The 17,386-nt window shown below is 44.3% G+C and overlaps 1 protein-coding gene and 1 long non-coding RNA gene across 4 annotated transcripts in view; one reads left to right on the forward strand and one right to left on the reverse strand.

The window, feature by feature from the left end:
* Positions 1-17,386, reverse strand: part of LOC137563985 (uncharacterized) — a 230,566-nt gene that overhangs the window by 133,631 nt on the left and 79,549 nt on the right. The window lies entirely within an intron of this gene.
* The window catches only part of SH3TC2 (SH3 domain and tetratricopeptide repeats 2), a 169,399-nt gene that overhangs the window by 15,505 nt on the left and 136,508 nt on the right, over positions 1-17,386 (forward strand). Inside the window, exon 3 of one of the 2 annotated variants that reach the window (XM_068277136.1) lies at positions 3,813-3,908. The exons of the other annotated variant lie outside the window; for it this stretch is intronic. Coding sequence (XP_068133237.1) covers positions 3,813-3,908 — 96 coding nt within the window. The remainder of the gene's footprint in view (positions 1-3,812; positions 3,909-17,386) is intronic. 2 annotated transcript variants of the gene reach the window in all.

The following is a 17,386-nucleotide window of genomic DNA, read 5'->3' on the forward strand; positions in this document are numbered from 1 at the left end:
AACTTACATACAAAGAAAACAAAAAAACTAAAGAAAAGGTAGGTCTTTCCATACCTTAAACAGTCACAAACAAGTGGAGATATTCCAATTCCAAACTAGAAAATGTGACCATTCCTCATCAGCATAGCTAAAGGTGGCCACTAATGATCCAATCGTTTTCATCCAATCTTACCATTTCTATGTAATATAAGGTAACTGCCTGAAGTATCCATTCAGTATATTCACTCAATTTACCCTCATACTATATACATTTGGTAAGATTGGATGAAAAAGATTGGATCATTAGTGGCCACCATTAGGCAGTCTGAAACAGTCTGATGCACAGTAAATTGGGGGGCATGGTTAATGCATGTTACAGGCAAAGTATGAAACCCAAAAACTGTATATAACAGTAAAAGCTCACTATAGTAAACTCTTATGGTAAAGATTCAGGTATAGTAAACTACTTCTCAAGGTCCCCTGCCAATCTCCATTATAACTATGGGAGTAAGGCCTGGTATAGCAAACCTAGATGTAATAAAACTTCGGGTATAGTAAATCTGTTTTCATGCCCTAGGGGACGCTGTTTTTGGCCATAGTATAAAGTGGGTGGCGATGTGTCAGTGTGGGATCCAATGAAGTCAGGTCAGAGTTGCCCAGCACCCTCCATTACAGTGCAGTATGCATGTTAAGTCCCACCCGTGGAGATATCGGAGCCACTTTCTCCCAATCGCCTGCCTTTTAACGGTGCCTGAATGATTGGCTGAATAGCAGTGTTTTGCTAAGTGTCGGCACCAATGGTATCAGGGCCGGGCCGAGGCTGGCATCTATCCTCCCTCCCTGTGTGGTAATGTGTGCGCTCCCTGGAACATGAAGGTGGTGAATGCGAGTGCTGCTTGTGCTCCATAATGCTGCAAGGGTGGGGGGTAAATTAGGCTACATTACTAGAGAGGGAAGGGGGATTGGGGGCACAATGTGGCTACAACCATGTAAGTGCTTGAGAATGGCAATTTTTGCTAGAGTAAACTTCTGCTATAGTTAATTACTTTTCCCAATCCTTTGGAGTCTACTATAACAAGATTTTAGTGTATACTTTAATCATTTCAGGCAAGGAACAAAATGCTTTCTATACTGCCTAAAGGAAAACCAGGCACGGTATAACGATAAGGTGAACCATTCATTAATTCTTTCAATAACCATGGTACAATTTACAGAGTTGAGTTCCTGTATATATCTTAATAATATCCTTTATTTAATATGCGACTGCACAAATGAACCAAATTTGTACATTGAACAAATAGCTCAGAATCAGTACGTTAAAAATGCTTTGCCCCAACTGTAGGAATGAATGGACATGGATATATTAAAAATACCATTTACAGGATTGTAATAGATCGGCTTATGAAACAGATTGTGTCGAGTAGAAATTAAACGCATGAAAAAAAAAACAAAAAAAACCAGTGTCATCATAGCAATAAATGTGAAAATTGCGCAAAAAGTGGGATCAGCGCATCACCAGGCCGCCTCCGAATGGCCTCCGATCAGAGATGGGCTGAGCCCCCCCCCCAGAGACTGCAAACGCACCTTGAACCCAAACAGAGGCTCTGCACATACACCAAAAGCAAAGCTGTTAAGTGGGAGCGGCTGACCAAAAATGAATTAAATTGGTACATAGCAAGGAAATGAACAGCGCTACTTAAAAACAGATGAGTGCCTACCTGCAAAAGAGTGCAAGCCCCACTTATGGGATAAAATACACACCTAGCATACACATGACCTGTCTATCACTGGAGGATGTTGGTTTCCTGTAACAGCTTGCATGCAACTTGTTAAGTACTCGTCCCTCCCACTGCGAAGAAGTCAATCCTCCATGGTAGGGGACCTAACACTAACTAAATCCTACCTATGCATATGCATAGCCGGGGCGCGCTACTAAGTAAAATTGAAAATTGCGCAAAAATTTAATTCAGCCGCTCTCACTTAACAGCTTTGCTTTTGGTGTATATGCAGAGCCTCTGTTTGGGTTCAATGTGCGTTTGCAGTTTCTGGGGGGGCTCAGCGCATCTCTGATCGGAGGCGGCCTGGTGATGCGCTGATCCCACTTTTTGCGCAATTTTCAATTTTACTTGGTAGCGCGCCCAGGCTATGCATATGCATAGGTAGGATTTAGTTAGTGTTAGGTCCCCTCCCATGGAGGATTGACTTCTTCGCAGTGGGAGGGATGAGTACTTAACAAGTTGCATGCAAGCTGTTACAGGAAACCAACATCCTCCAGTGATAGACAGGTCATGCGTATGCTCAGTGTGTATTTTATCCCATAAGTGGGGCTTGCACTCTTTTGCAGGTAGGCACTCATCTGTTTTTAAGTAGCGCTGTTCATTTCCTTGCTATGTACTATAGCAATAAATGTAGTCAGAAATCGCCACTCTTAAACTTGATCCGGTAATTAACCTCATTACCTTTTTGGAGATGAGAATTGCTATATGTCTGATAATTATCACGTTATAGAAGAGAAGGGATCACGATCCAAAATAATGTTCTAGCCTTCTTCCTGTTGCGGCAAATAATGCAATCCCTGTAATAATACTTGTTCTTTACCTAGCATTCAGGCCCACTGTTGGTGCTCACGGGAAGTTTAGTGCTTAGTGGTATGGTCACCACCTATTCACTCTGCATCAGCAGATTTAATTTCCATTACCTACGACTCAGCAACTCGTGCAATACTCATTACCTGGTACTCAGTGGCATTTCCAGTGCCCATTATTTGTTAAATCCGTATCCACTGATCTGTCCAATACTGTATCTACTGCCCAGTGTTATGTTCTGTAGCAGTGACATTTACTTGGTAAGCCTGATTAAGCTCGCAAGGGACAAGCGTAACGCGTAGGTGGGCGGGGTCACCTTCCACACTAGTGTTGAGCAGACCCAATAGGCTGTAGCCTCAACTATGTCAGCAGGACCTGTAGCTGCACACTGCTCCCCAAGCACTTAGTACTCGTTACCCGGGTTGCAGCGGTAGATGTAAGGAGAGGGTGGCGCCACTTCTGTTGGAAAATAGCAGCCGAGCAGAAGCATGATTCAGGTCACCACAGTGATGAGATAACAGGGGCTGACCATGCATGTCTGCAAATCTTACTTATCCAGATAGTACGTTATGCGTCCAAGCTGGCGTTTCTGTGGAATACCATACAGCTGACTGCTAACATCTTAACATTCTCACAAACTATGTTTTTCTCATCCTATGGATTTCAGAAGTGTGGTGGTGCTGGTACCCAGTATGGTGTAGGACATGTATGGTTGTGTTGGATGTACGGGAGCTCTCTGCAGTAATTTGAAGTGATTTTATTTGCTCATGGTATCATGGTATTGTTCTTAAGTAAACCTCTATATAAACTTTGCTTTATTCAAGTGATGTCACCATCGGTTTTGAGAGTGTAATGATTATGCGACATCACTCCTACAGATGTAGTCCTGGAACCTGCCACTACATGGTCGAGTCAGACAGGTTCATTAACTGATGTACTGTATCCACTGCCCAGTGTTACGGTATGTTCTGTAGCAGTGACCTTTACTTGATCACCAGTAGCAAGTTCACTGCCAAATCCCTGATTCCTGGGGACATGTTTGGTGCTCATTCCTTGTCGCTTTGTGGCATAGTCTGTATTCTAAATAATAATACCATATCAAATTAAAAATGTTATTGCTTTTCATATTTTTTACATTATAGATGCAATAAAGATTGAATATAGAGAATAAGATATTCTACTAGTAGTAAGGATGTAATATTTTATTTGCAATTGCATGAGGAGTCTCCATGCTTTGTGTCTCCATAGATGACCTGGAGGAATCAGAGCTAGTCTCTGTGGCTGAGGAGACCCCACTGGGGAAGGACTCTGTCTCCCTGGGAGTGGGAGAAGGCTTTATCACTGGTAAAACCAGACAGATTCTTCATAAGACCTTGCTTCTTCAAGGCTTTCTTCTTCTTTACTTTCCTCATTAGAATGTTCATATGCTGATACAATAAGAATGGTAGGAACTCAGGTTTTAGTTAACATCACGGTCAGGACAGTTTCCAGCTCCTGACAGCAGTCAGAAATTGTAAACATAAAAATTGGGCGGAGAGCCATGGAAGTTTGGGGCGCCCATAGAAATATTGATGATAGAACAAGATAGCGATGCTTTGGCTACTGCACAAGCTACTGCATATTTTATCCACAGTTTTTATATCGAATGACCCTGGCACTCAAGACGCACAATCTGTCACCAATATTTCTATGGGCACCTATGGCGGCAACTGATCTTTAAGCTAAGGGGGTTAAGCTAAGGTTTCATAAAGGGGGTTTTGGTTGGGGGGCGGTTAAAGCAGATCCGTAATAAAAAACTAACTATAACAAGTAACTTGTCTATATATTTTATCTAAAGTTTAGATAGTTTACACAGTTTCCACAGCAAATCTAGCTGCCAACAGCTTCAAAATGTTATAATTATTTATTCCTGTGATACGAAAGCAGCCATGTTCTGTTTGTCACAGGCTGAGATCTGGACATGCCATCAACTTGCTTGTGTGTAAATTCAGTTCCCTCTCCTCCTCCCCTCTGCCTCTAAAATCACTGGCTAGTAACCTCTTCCTCCTCCTGCCCAGACTGAGCTCCCATAAGCCCTTGCTACAGTGCGAGGGCACGGTGAAAAAGCTGTGGGCGAGGCTTGTTTAGTTTATAGGGAAGTAGAGTATTAAAACATAACAAAAAGTATTTGGCTTGAGGAATGCCCTATAAACTATATGAAAGGAACACAATTATGCAATGAGTAAAAGTTTAGCCTAGTACCTCTTGCAGTATTGTACTGGATGTAATGTATGCAGTTTTAATTTTTCTACATTAAAAGTGAAGTTTTACAAGGGATGTGCAAAGCCCCTTTTTCTCTACCTATTGGATTTAAGATTAGACGTAAGGGAGGGGGCGGTTAAGCTAAGGTTTCATGAAGGGGGTTTGCGTGGGGGGTTAAGATTAGGCGTCATGAAGGGAGTAGTGCAGGGAGGGGGTGGTGAGAGTCTGAAGCGTTTTAAAATACCTGATTTTATGAAGCAGGCTGCTTCAGCATTATAATCCAAACTGATTCCCCGCATCCCCAGGGCAGAATACGGTCTTCATCCCCAAGAAATCTCGGGGCAAAATTCCATGACTTTCCAGGTCGTGGATTTTGCTGCCTGGGCGAGGCAGAGCTTTGCGCTGCAGCTCAGCCTCCAGTCCAATCAATTTCCGCCGATCTCCGGAGATTGAATGAAGCAGAGGCAGAGTTACAGCACAAAGCTCTGCCTCTACCCGGAAGGAACCCCGAATTTTGCTCTACGGATTTCGGGGTGATTAAGACCTTGTTCTGCCACAGGAATGTGGTGAATCAGTTTGGATTATAATGCTGAAGCAGCCTTCTCCATAAAAACATATTTTAAAATGCTTCAGACTCTCCTTAAGGTTAGGCGTCAGGGAGGGGATTTGCGTGGGGGGTGGTTAAGGTTAGGCATCAGAAAGGGGGGTTTGCGTGGGTGGCAGTTAAAGTTAGGGGTCAGTGGGGAGGGTTCTGTTTGAGAGTAGGGTTAGATTTAGCGGTAGTAAAATTTGGGTAACATTTAAAGTAATTGGGAATCTATTAAAAAAAAAAAGCCAGATACTTACCTAATGAGAGGGAAGGCTCTGGGCCCTATAGAGCCTTCCCTCTCCTCTCTCTGTCCCCGTTCCAACACTGGCTCCCTGGTAGCAGTATTTGACCAATTCGGTCAAATACTGTTCTCTCTGCCGCCAAGGGAGGCTTCGGAAGTCTTCGGGGAGCCTGAGTGCTCCCGAAGACGGGGCGCTCCATACTGCACATGTGCGAGCGCCCTCTCTCGCGCACTCGTGTGTGCGCAGTATGAAGCTGCCAGTCTTCGGAAGGAAACAAAAGAACCAAACACAGTGTGTGGATCAGTTGGTGCAGGATTCCAAGCCAGTGAGAATCCAGTATCAAAAAGGAGGAATCTGCAGTCTTCAGGAACAAAGTTGCAAGTTTACTGTCTCATTACACACACATGGAATAAAGATTGGACTGATGATCATTTCAGGGCCCCTGGGGCCCCCTTTGTCAAGGCATAGGACAAAAAAAAAAAAAAAAAAAAAACCATACACCGTTGTGCGGATTCCTCCTTTTTGATACTGTCTACGGGAGGACTCGGCTCCCGAAGATTCCAAAGTCCCTCGCGACAGAGGATTCAAATGGGGGATCGAGCGCTTAACGGAGGGGACTGGGAGAGGAGTGGGAAGACTCAATAGAACCCAGAGCCTTTCCTCAAGTATCTGGCTGATTTTTTTATTCTATAGGATTCCCAATGACTAAAGATTTACCAATATTTTACTATGGAAAATTACCATTGTAAAATAGAATATTGGTCCCTTTTTTATGTAGACAGAACTTTCCTCTTGAGCCCTTAGCAGTCATGAGCTGCTCACCTGGCTCATCTTGTCTCGATGGAATCTCTGCAGTTCAGATGCCCTAGGCTGAATGGTGACTCCATTATAGTAAACTATTTTTTCCTTTGATTTCTGCATAAGTAGAGTTCATGGTCAACAAAGTACAAAACAAAATCAAAACTGTCACTTGGGTTACAAAGGCAAAGTTTTTAGAATAGCAACTGTATATCAGCTCAATGAGAGCAGCACATCATCAATAAGAGTTCTGCAAGTGGCATGTCAACCGCGAGAGTGTAATGCAGTGTGCATAAAACAGTGTAGTTTAGAGCTACATGTTACAAAATATACACAACAGGGGGTCCTTTCCTTAATACTATAACAGCTAGCACAGTTGATTCGGCATGTCAGAGCTTTAAACGAACCTCCGATGTAAAAAAACAAAAACAAAGCACAGGCAGCAGAAGTTATAACAGAGTGGCCATAGCAAAAGTTCAAAAACTGACCACTTGTGCCATTAAATCTAGGTGTTGATGGTTAGCCACGCCTGCTTTCTTACAATATCTTAGCATTCTTTGGAAAGGCAGAATATTTTGTCACTTTGGGAGGTGCCTTGTAGTATGGCCCGAGAGGTACTCTGCTTTTACCAGGCAGGGCGGGGGTTCATTCTAGCTTGCTTACAGTCAAGGTTCACTTTTGGCAACAAATGGTGCCGAGTCCATTGTTCCCTCCTTACACTTCCCCCATCCACAGCAACAGACAGAGCAGAGTGACCCCTCTGAACAGCACTTGGCTCTTGAACTCTCACTTAAGGGACTGAGTCTCGAACCCTTTGAGTAACAAGCATTGTGTGTACGCGTCTTAAGCCACAGTGACCAGATTTCTGTATCCAGACGTAGTGTTAGAACTCAGCGATGCGTGGTTCAGAACCCGAACACATGCATTCAGCACCATTTCAGCAGGGAACAGTAGGACGGGTGCATTTCATTTAACTCTGATACTTCCTCCTTCCAAGATGGAAAAAGGAAATATCAGAATTACACGAAATGCACATTTTACAACCACATCTGTGAGAAGCTTCACGAAAAAAAAAACGTTGTATGAATGGAAACAATTTTGTGCGTAAATGAACAGCTTATAGCTAATTAAAACTATTGCTGACTTCCCAGTGTAAAGGACTTCTTGAGACTTCGAGTAGTCCTACAGTAATGAGATGTACCATTTAAAGAACTCTAAGTTACAGTTGAGCTAGTGGTTCCCATTGAAATACATACAACAACAACAACAACAACAACATGGGGCAGATTCACAAAACATCAGTGAAATGTTTATGGACAGTGCACATTCATATATAATGAGAGTTGGGCAATACCAGTCATGCAATTGGCGTAAGCCCCGGTAGACTTTGCATGCGCTGTGTGCACATGGAAATTGTACCAGTGTTTTCTGAATCTTACCCATTGCCGCCAATTATGCAAATTGACTTAAATATTTCTACATTGACAGAAGATCTAGTTATAGATTATATGTTACTGATACTTCTAATTTGGAATGTATCCATCTTTATAAAAACACAGATGAAATGAATAATGGTATGAAGCAAGCAAAGACATCACATTGCATACTAGATGTATAGTACATGGATTTTGGTGTATGATAGACACGATGTACACTATGTTATGGCTAAATTCAGGGGCGTAACTACAAATCACGGGTCCCACCAGCAAAACTGATGGGGTCCCCTTAATGTTCACACCCATTCCCATGCCTCCCCCTGGTGACCCTCACAGGCTGGGGGCCCATCTTACAAGTGTGGCAGCACAGTGGTATAGTGGTTGGGCAGCACGGTGGCGTAGTGGTTAGCGCTCTCGCCTTGCAGCGCTGGGTCCCTGGTTCAATTCCCAGCCAGGTCAACATCTGCATGGAGTTTGTATGTTCTTCCTGTGGCTGTGTGGGTTTCCTCCGGGCACTCCGGTTTCCTCCCACATCCCACAAACATACAGATAAGTTAATTGGCTGGCCCCAAAATTGTCCCTAGAGCCTAGACTACAATACATACATTACACAATACACACATGACTATGGTAGGGATAAGATTGTGAGCTCCTCTGAGGGACAGTTAGTGACGAGCCTATATATACTCTGTAAAGCGCTGCAGAAGATGTTGGCCCTATATAAATACTATAATAATAATAATAATAATAATAATAATAATAATAATAATACTACAACAAGTGTGGCCATCAGGATCTTCACAGGCATAACATGTGTAGCCACAAACACCTGATCTGAAGTATCAGAGGAAGGGAAGGTTAGTAGTTGGGGCCTCCCACACCTCTAAGCCCCCCTGCAGTCGCGGTGGCTGCTCCCCCCCAGTTACGCCCCAGGCTAAATTTCATTATTATTAACCATAATAATAAAGGCTGTGGTTGCTTTGTTGAATTCTTCTTTTCTACAAATAAGTATTCTTGGCTCTTCCACCCACTACCTTGTAACAACCCAAAAGCAACCATGCAGATGAGGAAGTTATCTAAACCTCCCAACAGGGATGAACTCCGAGTGTATTCCGAATAGATTTCGCCCCGAAATCATTTGGAATCCAAACGTTAATTACAGCACCTGAGCGGGCGGGTGAGGGAGGGTTAAAGTGGATCCGATCTGAAAAACTAACTATAGGTGTGTGTGTGTGTGTGTGTGTGTGTGTGTGTGTGTGTGTGTGTGTGTGTGTGTGTGTGTGTGTGTGTGTGTGTGTGTGTGTGTGTGTGTGTAAATAACTTGTCTATATATATCTTATGTAAAGTTTACATGGTTTATACAGTAAATCTATGTCACGCTCGGTGGTATATTCTCCACAGTCAGCACGACATGCATAACCTGACGTGAAGGAGACACACACACACGCAAGCACAAGGAACCAGGATATCCTCAGTTGTAGTGGAGGAGAGGACTGACTCCCGTAGGAGATGTGGCGCAATACTTACACAATAGATAAGATATTCCTAGCGTATTGTAATTACAGCTATCAATGAAACTACAAACGACTGACTAACATGTATATATCGGCGATGAACCGATATATGACATAAGCAAGGAACACTGGCTAGGAACTGGAGCAATACAGAGAACAGGACTAGGAAGGATTAGCTACTTCTACGCAGAAGTGAGTGCAATCCACGCAAGGTAACAGGAACAGGACTGAACTAAGCACGAGTGATCACGCTAAGCGCAACCTACCGAAACGTGCTGGAAACTGACTGAACACAGGATAAACAGTTCGAGTACGTATATATCAGCGACACTGATGTACTAACTTAACACGAATACAAGGAAAATAACAAACGTGCTAGTATGCGTATATATCGGCGATGAACCAATATATGATGCAAGACCAGCAAAGTAACAATACTGATAAGCAGGAACAGGAACTAGAAGGACTCACTGACTCCTACGCAGGAGATCAGTGCAGTCCACATGAATTAACATTAGAACTAGAAACACCATCTGGGGCCAAAGTGACAGCAAGACAGGCTGGTGCTGCTGAGACTATGATAGCCCATGGAGCACTGCAGGAAGCAGTCCTTTATACTGAGGTCATCCAATGGGAGCAGACTCCCAAACAGGTGAATGATAATCAATCACAGGCTGACAGCAGGAAAGGGCGGACAATGATATGCAGCCTGCCAGAAAGGGACTGCAGCTCCATTGCAACAGACAAGGTTTGCATCTTAACCACTTAAGGACCGCCCCCAGCCGATGGGCGGCGGCAAAGACCGGGCCCAAACGACCGCAATACGCCCATCGCGGCTGCGGGCATGGTTATGCCGCGATCGCGTCATTCGTGCCGCGATCAGCCGCCGGCGACTGGCTCCGCCCCCCGTGCTGTAACCCGCCGGCCGTTCGGAAGCGCCGGCGGGTTATTAGCACCCGGATCGCCGCATGTACATTGTATAATAGGCTTTGTAATGTATACAAAGCCTATTATACAGGCTGCCTCCTGCCCTGGTGTTTACATCTGTTCTCTACCCTAAACACCCACTAATTACCCATCAATCACCCCCTACCACCACCTGTCACTGTTACCCATCAGATTAGACCCTAATCTGCCCCTTGCGGGCACCCAATCACCCACCCACACGCTCGGATTGCCCTCAGACCCCCCCTTTATCAATTCGCCAGTGCAATATTTACATCTGTTCTTCCCTGTAATAACCCACTGATCACCTGTCAATCACCTATCAATCACCTCCTGTCACTGACACCCATCAATCACCCCCTGTCACTGCCACCCATTAATCAGCCCCTAACCTGCCCCTTGCGGGCAATCTGATCACCCACCCACACCAATAGATCGCCCGTAGGGATGGTCGGAAATGTTAATTTCCGATTCCGCGGTAAATCCGCATTCCGCCATTGCCAAATACCGATTCCGCTTTCCACTACCAATTTCCGCATTCCGATGCGGAATTTCCGCCGGAAATCCCACCCGACTTTAACATCGATTTTCTCAAAAACTATAAGGTCTTTTTGAAAACTTTTTTTTGCATCTTGTTCAGGAGATTCTGTTTAATAAACCCTGAAAATTGGTGTTTCTAGGACTTACGGGGGCTTTGCTATTAACCACTAAAGTCGGTGGATTTTTACTGTAATGTAAATACAGAAAATAGGGAGATGCAGATTTCCTCCATTTTACATTACAGTAAAAATCCGCCGAATGAGCATCCCTAATCACCCGTAGATCCGACATCAGATCACCTCCCAAGTGCAGTGTTTACATCTGTCCTCTACCCTAAACACCCACTAATCACCCATCAATCACCCACTATCACCACCTGTCACTGTTACCCATCAGATTAGACCCTAATCTGCCCCTTGCTGGCACCCAATCACCTACCCACACGCTCAGATTGCCCTCAGACCCCCCCCCCCTTATCAATTCGCCAGTGCATTATTTACATCTGTTATTCCCTGTAATAAGCCACTGATCACCTGTCAATCCCCTGTCAATCCCCCATCAATCACCCATCAATCCCCCATCACCCCCTGTCACTGCCACCCATCAATCAGCCCCTAACCTGCCCCTTTTATTATTATTATTATTTAGTATTTATATAGCGCCGACATATTACGCAGCGCTGTACAATGTATATATATATCTTGTCACTAACTGTCCCTCAAAGGAGCTCACAATCTAATCCCTACCATTGCCATATGTCTATATTATGTAGTGTAAGTACTGTAGTCTAGGGCCAATTTTTAGGGGGAGCCAATTAACTTATCTGTATGGTTTTGGAATGTGGGAGGAAACCAGAGTGCCTGGAGGAAACCCACGCAGACACGGAGAGAACATACAAACTCTTTGCAGATAGTGCCCTGGCTGGGATTCGAACCAGGGACCCAGCGCTGCAAGGCGAGAGAGCTAACCACTACGCCACCGTGCTGCCCCTTGCAGGCAATCTGATCACCCACCCACACCAATAGATCGCTCGCAGATCCGACATCAGATCACCTCCCAAGTGCAGTGTTTACATCTGTTCTCTACCCTAAACACCCACTAATTACCCATCAATCACCCCTTATCACCACCTGTCACTGTTACCCATCAGATTAGACCCTAATCTGCCCCTTGCGGGCACCCAATCACCCGCCCACACCCTCAGAACGCCCTCAGACCCCAGTCCTGATCACCTCGCCAGTGCATTGCTTGCATCTATTTCCCCCCTCTAATCACACCTTGAGACACCCATCAATCACCTCCTGTCACCACCTGTCACCCCCTAGCACACCTACCCATCAGATCAGGCCCTAATTTGCCCCGTGTGGGCTCCTGATCACTCGGCCAAACCCTCAGATCCCCCTCAGACCCCCTTCCGATCACCTCCCCAGTGCATTGATTGCATCTATTTTCCCCTCTAACCACCCCCTGAGACACCCATCAATCACCTCCTGTCACCCCCCTAGCACTCCTATCCATCAGATCAGGCCCAATACAACCTGTCATCTAAGAGGCCACCCTGCTTATGACCAGTTCCACAAAATTTGCCCCCTCATAGACCACCTGTCATCAAAATTTGCAGATGCTTATACCCCTGAACAGTCATTTTGAGAAATTTGGTTTCCAGACTACTCACGGTTTTGGGCCCGTAAAATGCCAGGGCAGTATAGGAACCCCACAAGTGACCCCATTTTAGAAAAAAGACACCCCAAGGTATTCTGTTAGGTGTATGACGAGTTCATAGAAGATTTAATTTTTCGTCACAAGTTAGCGGAAATTGATTTGTATTATTTTTTTTCACAAAGTGTCATTTTCCGCTAACTTGTGATGAAAAAAAAAAAAATTCTTCTATGAACTCCCCATACTCCTAACAGAATACCTTGGGGTGTCTTCTTTCTAAAATGGGGTCACTTGTGGGGTTCCTATACTGCCCTGGCATTTTAGGGGCCCTAAACCGTGATGAGTAGTCTAGAATCCAAATGCCTCAAAATGACCTGTGAATAGGACGTTAGGCCCCTTAGCGCACCTAGGTTGCAAAAAAGTGTCACACATGTGGTATTGCCGTACTCAGAAGAAGTAGTATAATGTGTTTTGGGGTGTATTTTTTTATACCATGCTGGGTGGGAGAAATCTCTCTGTAAATGGACAATTGTGTGTAAAAAAAAATCAAATAATTGTCATTTACAGAGATATTTCTCCCACCCAGCATCTGTATGTGTAAAAATACACCACAAAACACATACTACTTCTCCTGAGTATGGCGGTACCACATGTGTGGAACTTTTTTGCACCCTAAGAAAATGACACTTTGTGAAAAAAAAAACAATTAAAATCAATTTCCGCTAACTTGTGACAAAAAAAAAAAAAAAAAAAAAAAAAATCTTCTATGAACTCACCATACTCCTAACGGAATACCTTGGGGTGTCTTCTTTCTAAAATGGGGTCATTTTGTGGGGTTCCTATACTGCCCTGGCATTTTAGGGGCCTTAAACCGCGAGGAGTAGTCTTGAAACCAAATGTCGCAAAATTACCTTTGAAATCCTAAAGGTACTCATTGGACTTTGGGCCCCTTAGCGCAGTTAGGGTGCAAAAAAGTGCCACACGTGGTATCGTCATACTCAGGAGAAGTAGTAGAATGTGTTTTGGGGTGTATTTTTACACATACCCATGCTGAGTGGGAGAAATATCTCTGTAAATAGACAATTGTGTGTAAAAAAAATAAATACATTTTTTTTTGTCATTTACGGAGATATTTCTCCCACTCAGCATCGGTATGTGTAAAAATACCCCTCAAAACACATTATACTACTTCTCCTGAGTACGGCAATACCACATGTGTGGCACTTTTTTGCAGCCTAACTGCGCTAAGGGGCCCAAAGTCCATTGAGCATCTTTAGGCTTTACAGGGGTGCTTACAATTAGGCACCCCCCAAAATGCCAGGACAGTGAACACACCCCACAAATGACCATTTTGGAAAGTAGACACTTCAAGGTATTCAGAGAGGAGCATGGTGAGTCCGTGGCAGATTTAATTTTTTTTTTGTCGCAAGTTAGAAGAAATGGAAACCCTTTTTTTTTGTTTTTTCAAAGTGTCATTTTCCGCTAACTTGTGACAAAAAATAAAATCTATGAACTCACCATGCCTCAGTGAATACTTTGGGATGTCTTCTTTCCAAAATGGGGTCATTTGGGGGCATTTATACTATCCTGGAATTTTAGCACCTCATGAAACATGACAGGTGGTCAGAAAAGGCAGAGATGCTTCAAAATGGGAAAATTCACTTTTGGCACCATAGTTTGTAAACGCTATAACTTTTACCCAATCCAATAAATATACACTGAATGGGGTTTTTTTTTAATCAAAGACGTAGCACAAAAACTTTCGCGCTCAAATGTATAGGAAATTTTACTTTATTTGAAAAATGTCAGTACAGAACGTTAAAAAAGTCATTTTTTTGACAAAATTCATGTCTTTTTTGATGAATATAATAAAAAGTAAAACTCGCAGCAGCAATCAAATAGCACCAAAAGAAAGCTGTATTAGTGAGAAGAAAAGGAGGTAAAATTCATTAAGGTGGTGGGTTGTATGACCGAGCAATAAACCGTGAAAGCTGCAGTGGTCTGAATGGAAAAAAAGACTCTGGTCCTTGAGGGGCGAAAAGACTGTGTTCCTCAAGTGTTTAACCTGTCACAAACTTCAGAGCGACTGCAGATGGAATCAATACTCAGTGTAAGCGCACGCAAAGCCATGCGAACAAATGCGTGCAAAGAAATAAAAAAAACTGCTTGTCTACAGTAAAACTGCAGCCAGCAGTACATGCTGCAGAAGTGATCATAACAATCTTGTGAAGGATTGCGGAATGGCCGCCGCTTGCTCTGGCGGCATGGCAGCCGTTTCCGCGTCTGCTCCGGCGGTTTACACGTGGCGACATGTGTCTGATGCTATACAGCCTTCCTGTGCACATAGGCTGCGGAATACACGCGCGCGGCAAGACAGAAGCTTTATGGGAAGCAGAGAGGGATCAGCTGACCCCGCCGGTCAGCTGATCAAAGGATGGATTCGGATTGGCTGGAAGGGACTGGGCGGCGCTGACCAGCGCTGCACTATATAACCACTTGTCCCTCAGTCTCACATCGTCTGCCGCTGCAAATGCTTATGTGTTAGCACACAGACCTCAGTCAGATCCTACAGTGTGGTTGAACCAAGACGGACCTGGGAATCCACACTGAGCTAGATTACCTTCTCATGTTATGTTATTCTATGTTATGCTTAGACCAGTTCCAAGGGTGTTGTGAATACGGAGCTCACACCCAAGACTAGAATACTGTGTCAGTTCTATGTTATGCTTTAGACCAGTTCCAGGGTGCTATGACTACGGACCTCACACCCAAGACTAGGATACTGTGTCAGTTCTATGTTATGCTTTAGACTAGTTCCGGGGTGCTGTAACTACACACCCAGGACTAGCACTGTATACCTGTACTTCCTTGGTTCGCCAATAGGCTGTAGTGAGATAGGAACTGACAACCAGATAGGGCAAATCTGTTCATATTAGCAGCAGGGCTTCCTGCAACCAGGCCTAGGTCCCTCTCCTAGGGAGCCTTTGGCCTAAGGGAATTCACCCACGTCTAGGGGTGAATTTCCTTCTCCTCACTGCCTCCAGTCTTCCTGGCAGTTCCCTCTCAAAGTGTTACTGTGATACTGTACACTCACGTCTCAGGTGTCCAGAGTTTAGACATACCTGGATTATTAGTGATTCTGCAGATCATTCATAATCCGGTGTATATCTGCATTATTGGTGAGTCTGCAGCCCACCAATAATCAGATTCTCTCTGCGTGTTGACATAGATCGTTACAAATCTAGCTGCAAACAGCTTCAACAGTATATGATATTTCTTTCTGTGATACAATGAGGGCAGCCATATTCTGCTTCTCATCATTACACAGGCAAGCTGCTCTGCAGCTCCATCCCTCAGCCTGTGAGAACTCCACTCCTCTCTCCTCCCCTCTTTGCCACCTTGGTTCTGAAATCTCTGACTGGTAATGCTTCCTTCTACCCCCCAGAATGAGCTCCTATGAGCATTTTCTACATGGGACTCAGAATGCCTAGTCACTGGAGGAGCTATGGGCGAGGCTTGTTTCGTTTATAAGGAATTAGGGTATTTAAAGGACAACTGAAACAGGGATATGGAGGCTGCCATATTTATTTTCTTTTAAAGGGAACCTTAACTGTGGGGGGAAAAAAATTCACTTACCTGGGGACTTTCCCAAGCCTCCTGCAGCGGTCCTGTGCCCGCGCCGGTCCTTTGGTGCCCTCCGGTCTCCCTCCGCGGCTAAGATTCGTTTTTGGCCGACTGCCAGTCGTCCTCGGGCAAAGCGTCCTCTTCTTCCGCATTCCCCATGGTAAAGACCCGTAAAGCGCGTCCGCATGACGCAAGACGCGTCATGCGGACGCACTTTACGGGTCTTTACGACGGGGAATGTGGAAGAAGAGGACGCTTTGCCCGAGGACGACTGGCAGTCGGCCGAAAACGAAACTTAGCCGCGGAGGGAGACCGGAGGGCACCGAAGGACCGGTGCGGGCACAGGATGGCTGCAGGAGGCTTGGGAAAGCCCCCAGGTAAGTGAATTTTTTTCCCCCCACAGTTAAGGTTCCCTTTAAGCAATACCAGTTGCTGGGCAGCCCTGCTGATCCTCTGCCTCTTATGCTGGCCACTAACGATATAATCTTTTTCATCCAATCTTACCATTTCTATGTAATATAAAGGTAACTGCCTAAATTATCCATTCAATATATTTACTAATTTTACCCTCTCATACTACATAGATTTGGTAAAATTGGATGAAAAAGATTGTATCGTTAGTGGCCACCTTAAGACTTTTAGATCCTGAACAAGCATGCAGCAGATCAGGTGTTTCTGATATTATTGTCAGATCTGACAAGATTAGCTGCATGCTTGTTTCTTGTGTTATTCAGACACCACTGCAGCCAAATAGACCAGTTGGGCTGCTAGGCAATTGGTATGGTTTAAAAGGAAATAAATATGGCAGCCTCCATATTCTTCTTGCTTCAGTTGTCTAAACAAAACAAACAAAAAAAGTATTTGGCTTTCGGAATGCCCTATAAACTGTATGTAAGGGGCACAATTATGCAATGAGTAAAAGTTTATCTTTATCCGGGTTGAAAGAGGAAGCATGGTAGTCACATGACGCGACTTGGAATGCGACGTAGAATGCAATTAGGAGCTGATTAAAGAAAACAGAAGCCTGGGTAATTTAACCCTCCCTCACCCGCCCACTCAGGTGCAGTAATTAACGTTTGGATTCCGAATGATTTAGAGTCAAAATCAATTTTGAATCCCATTTGGAGCTCATCCCTTCTTCCCACCACTGTTAACAGGGTTTTTTTCCCAAGTGACAATGATGTTGCTTCCAGGTATTGGTTTTAGGTAAAATAAGGCCCTGGGCAAAATGAAT

The sequence above is a fragment of the Hyperolius riggenbachi genome, chromosome 3 (assembly GCF_040937935.1).
Source record: "Hyperolius riggenbachi isolate aHypRig1 chromosome 3, aHypRig1.pri, whole genome shotgun sequence".
NCBI classification, from domain to species: domain Eukaryota; kingdom Metazoa; phylum Chordata; class Amphibia; order Anura; family Hyperoliidae; genus Hyperolius; species Hyperolius riggenbachi.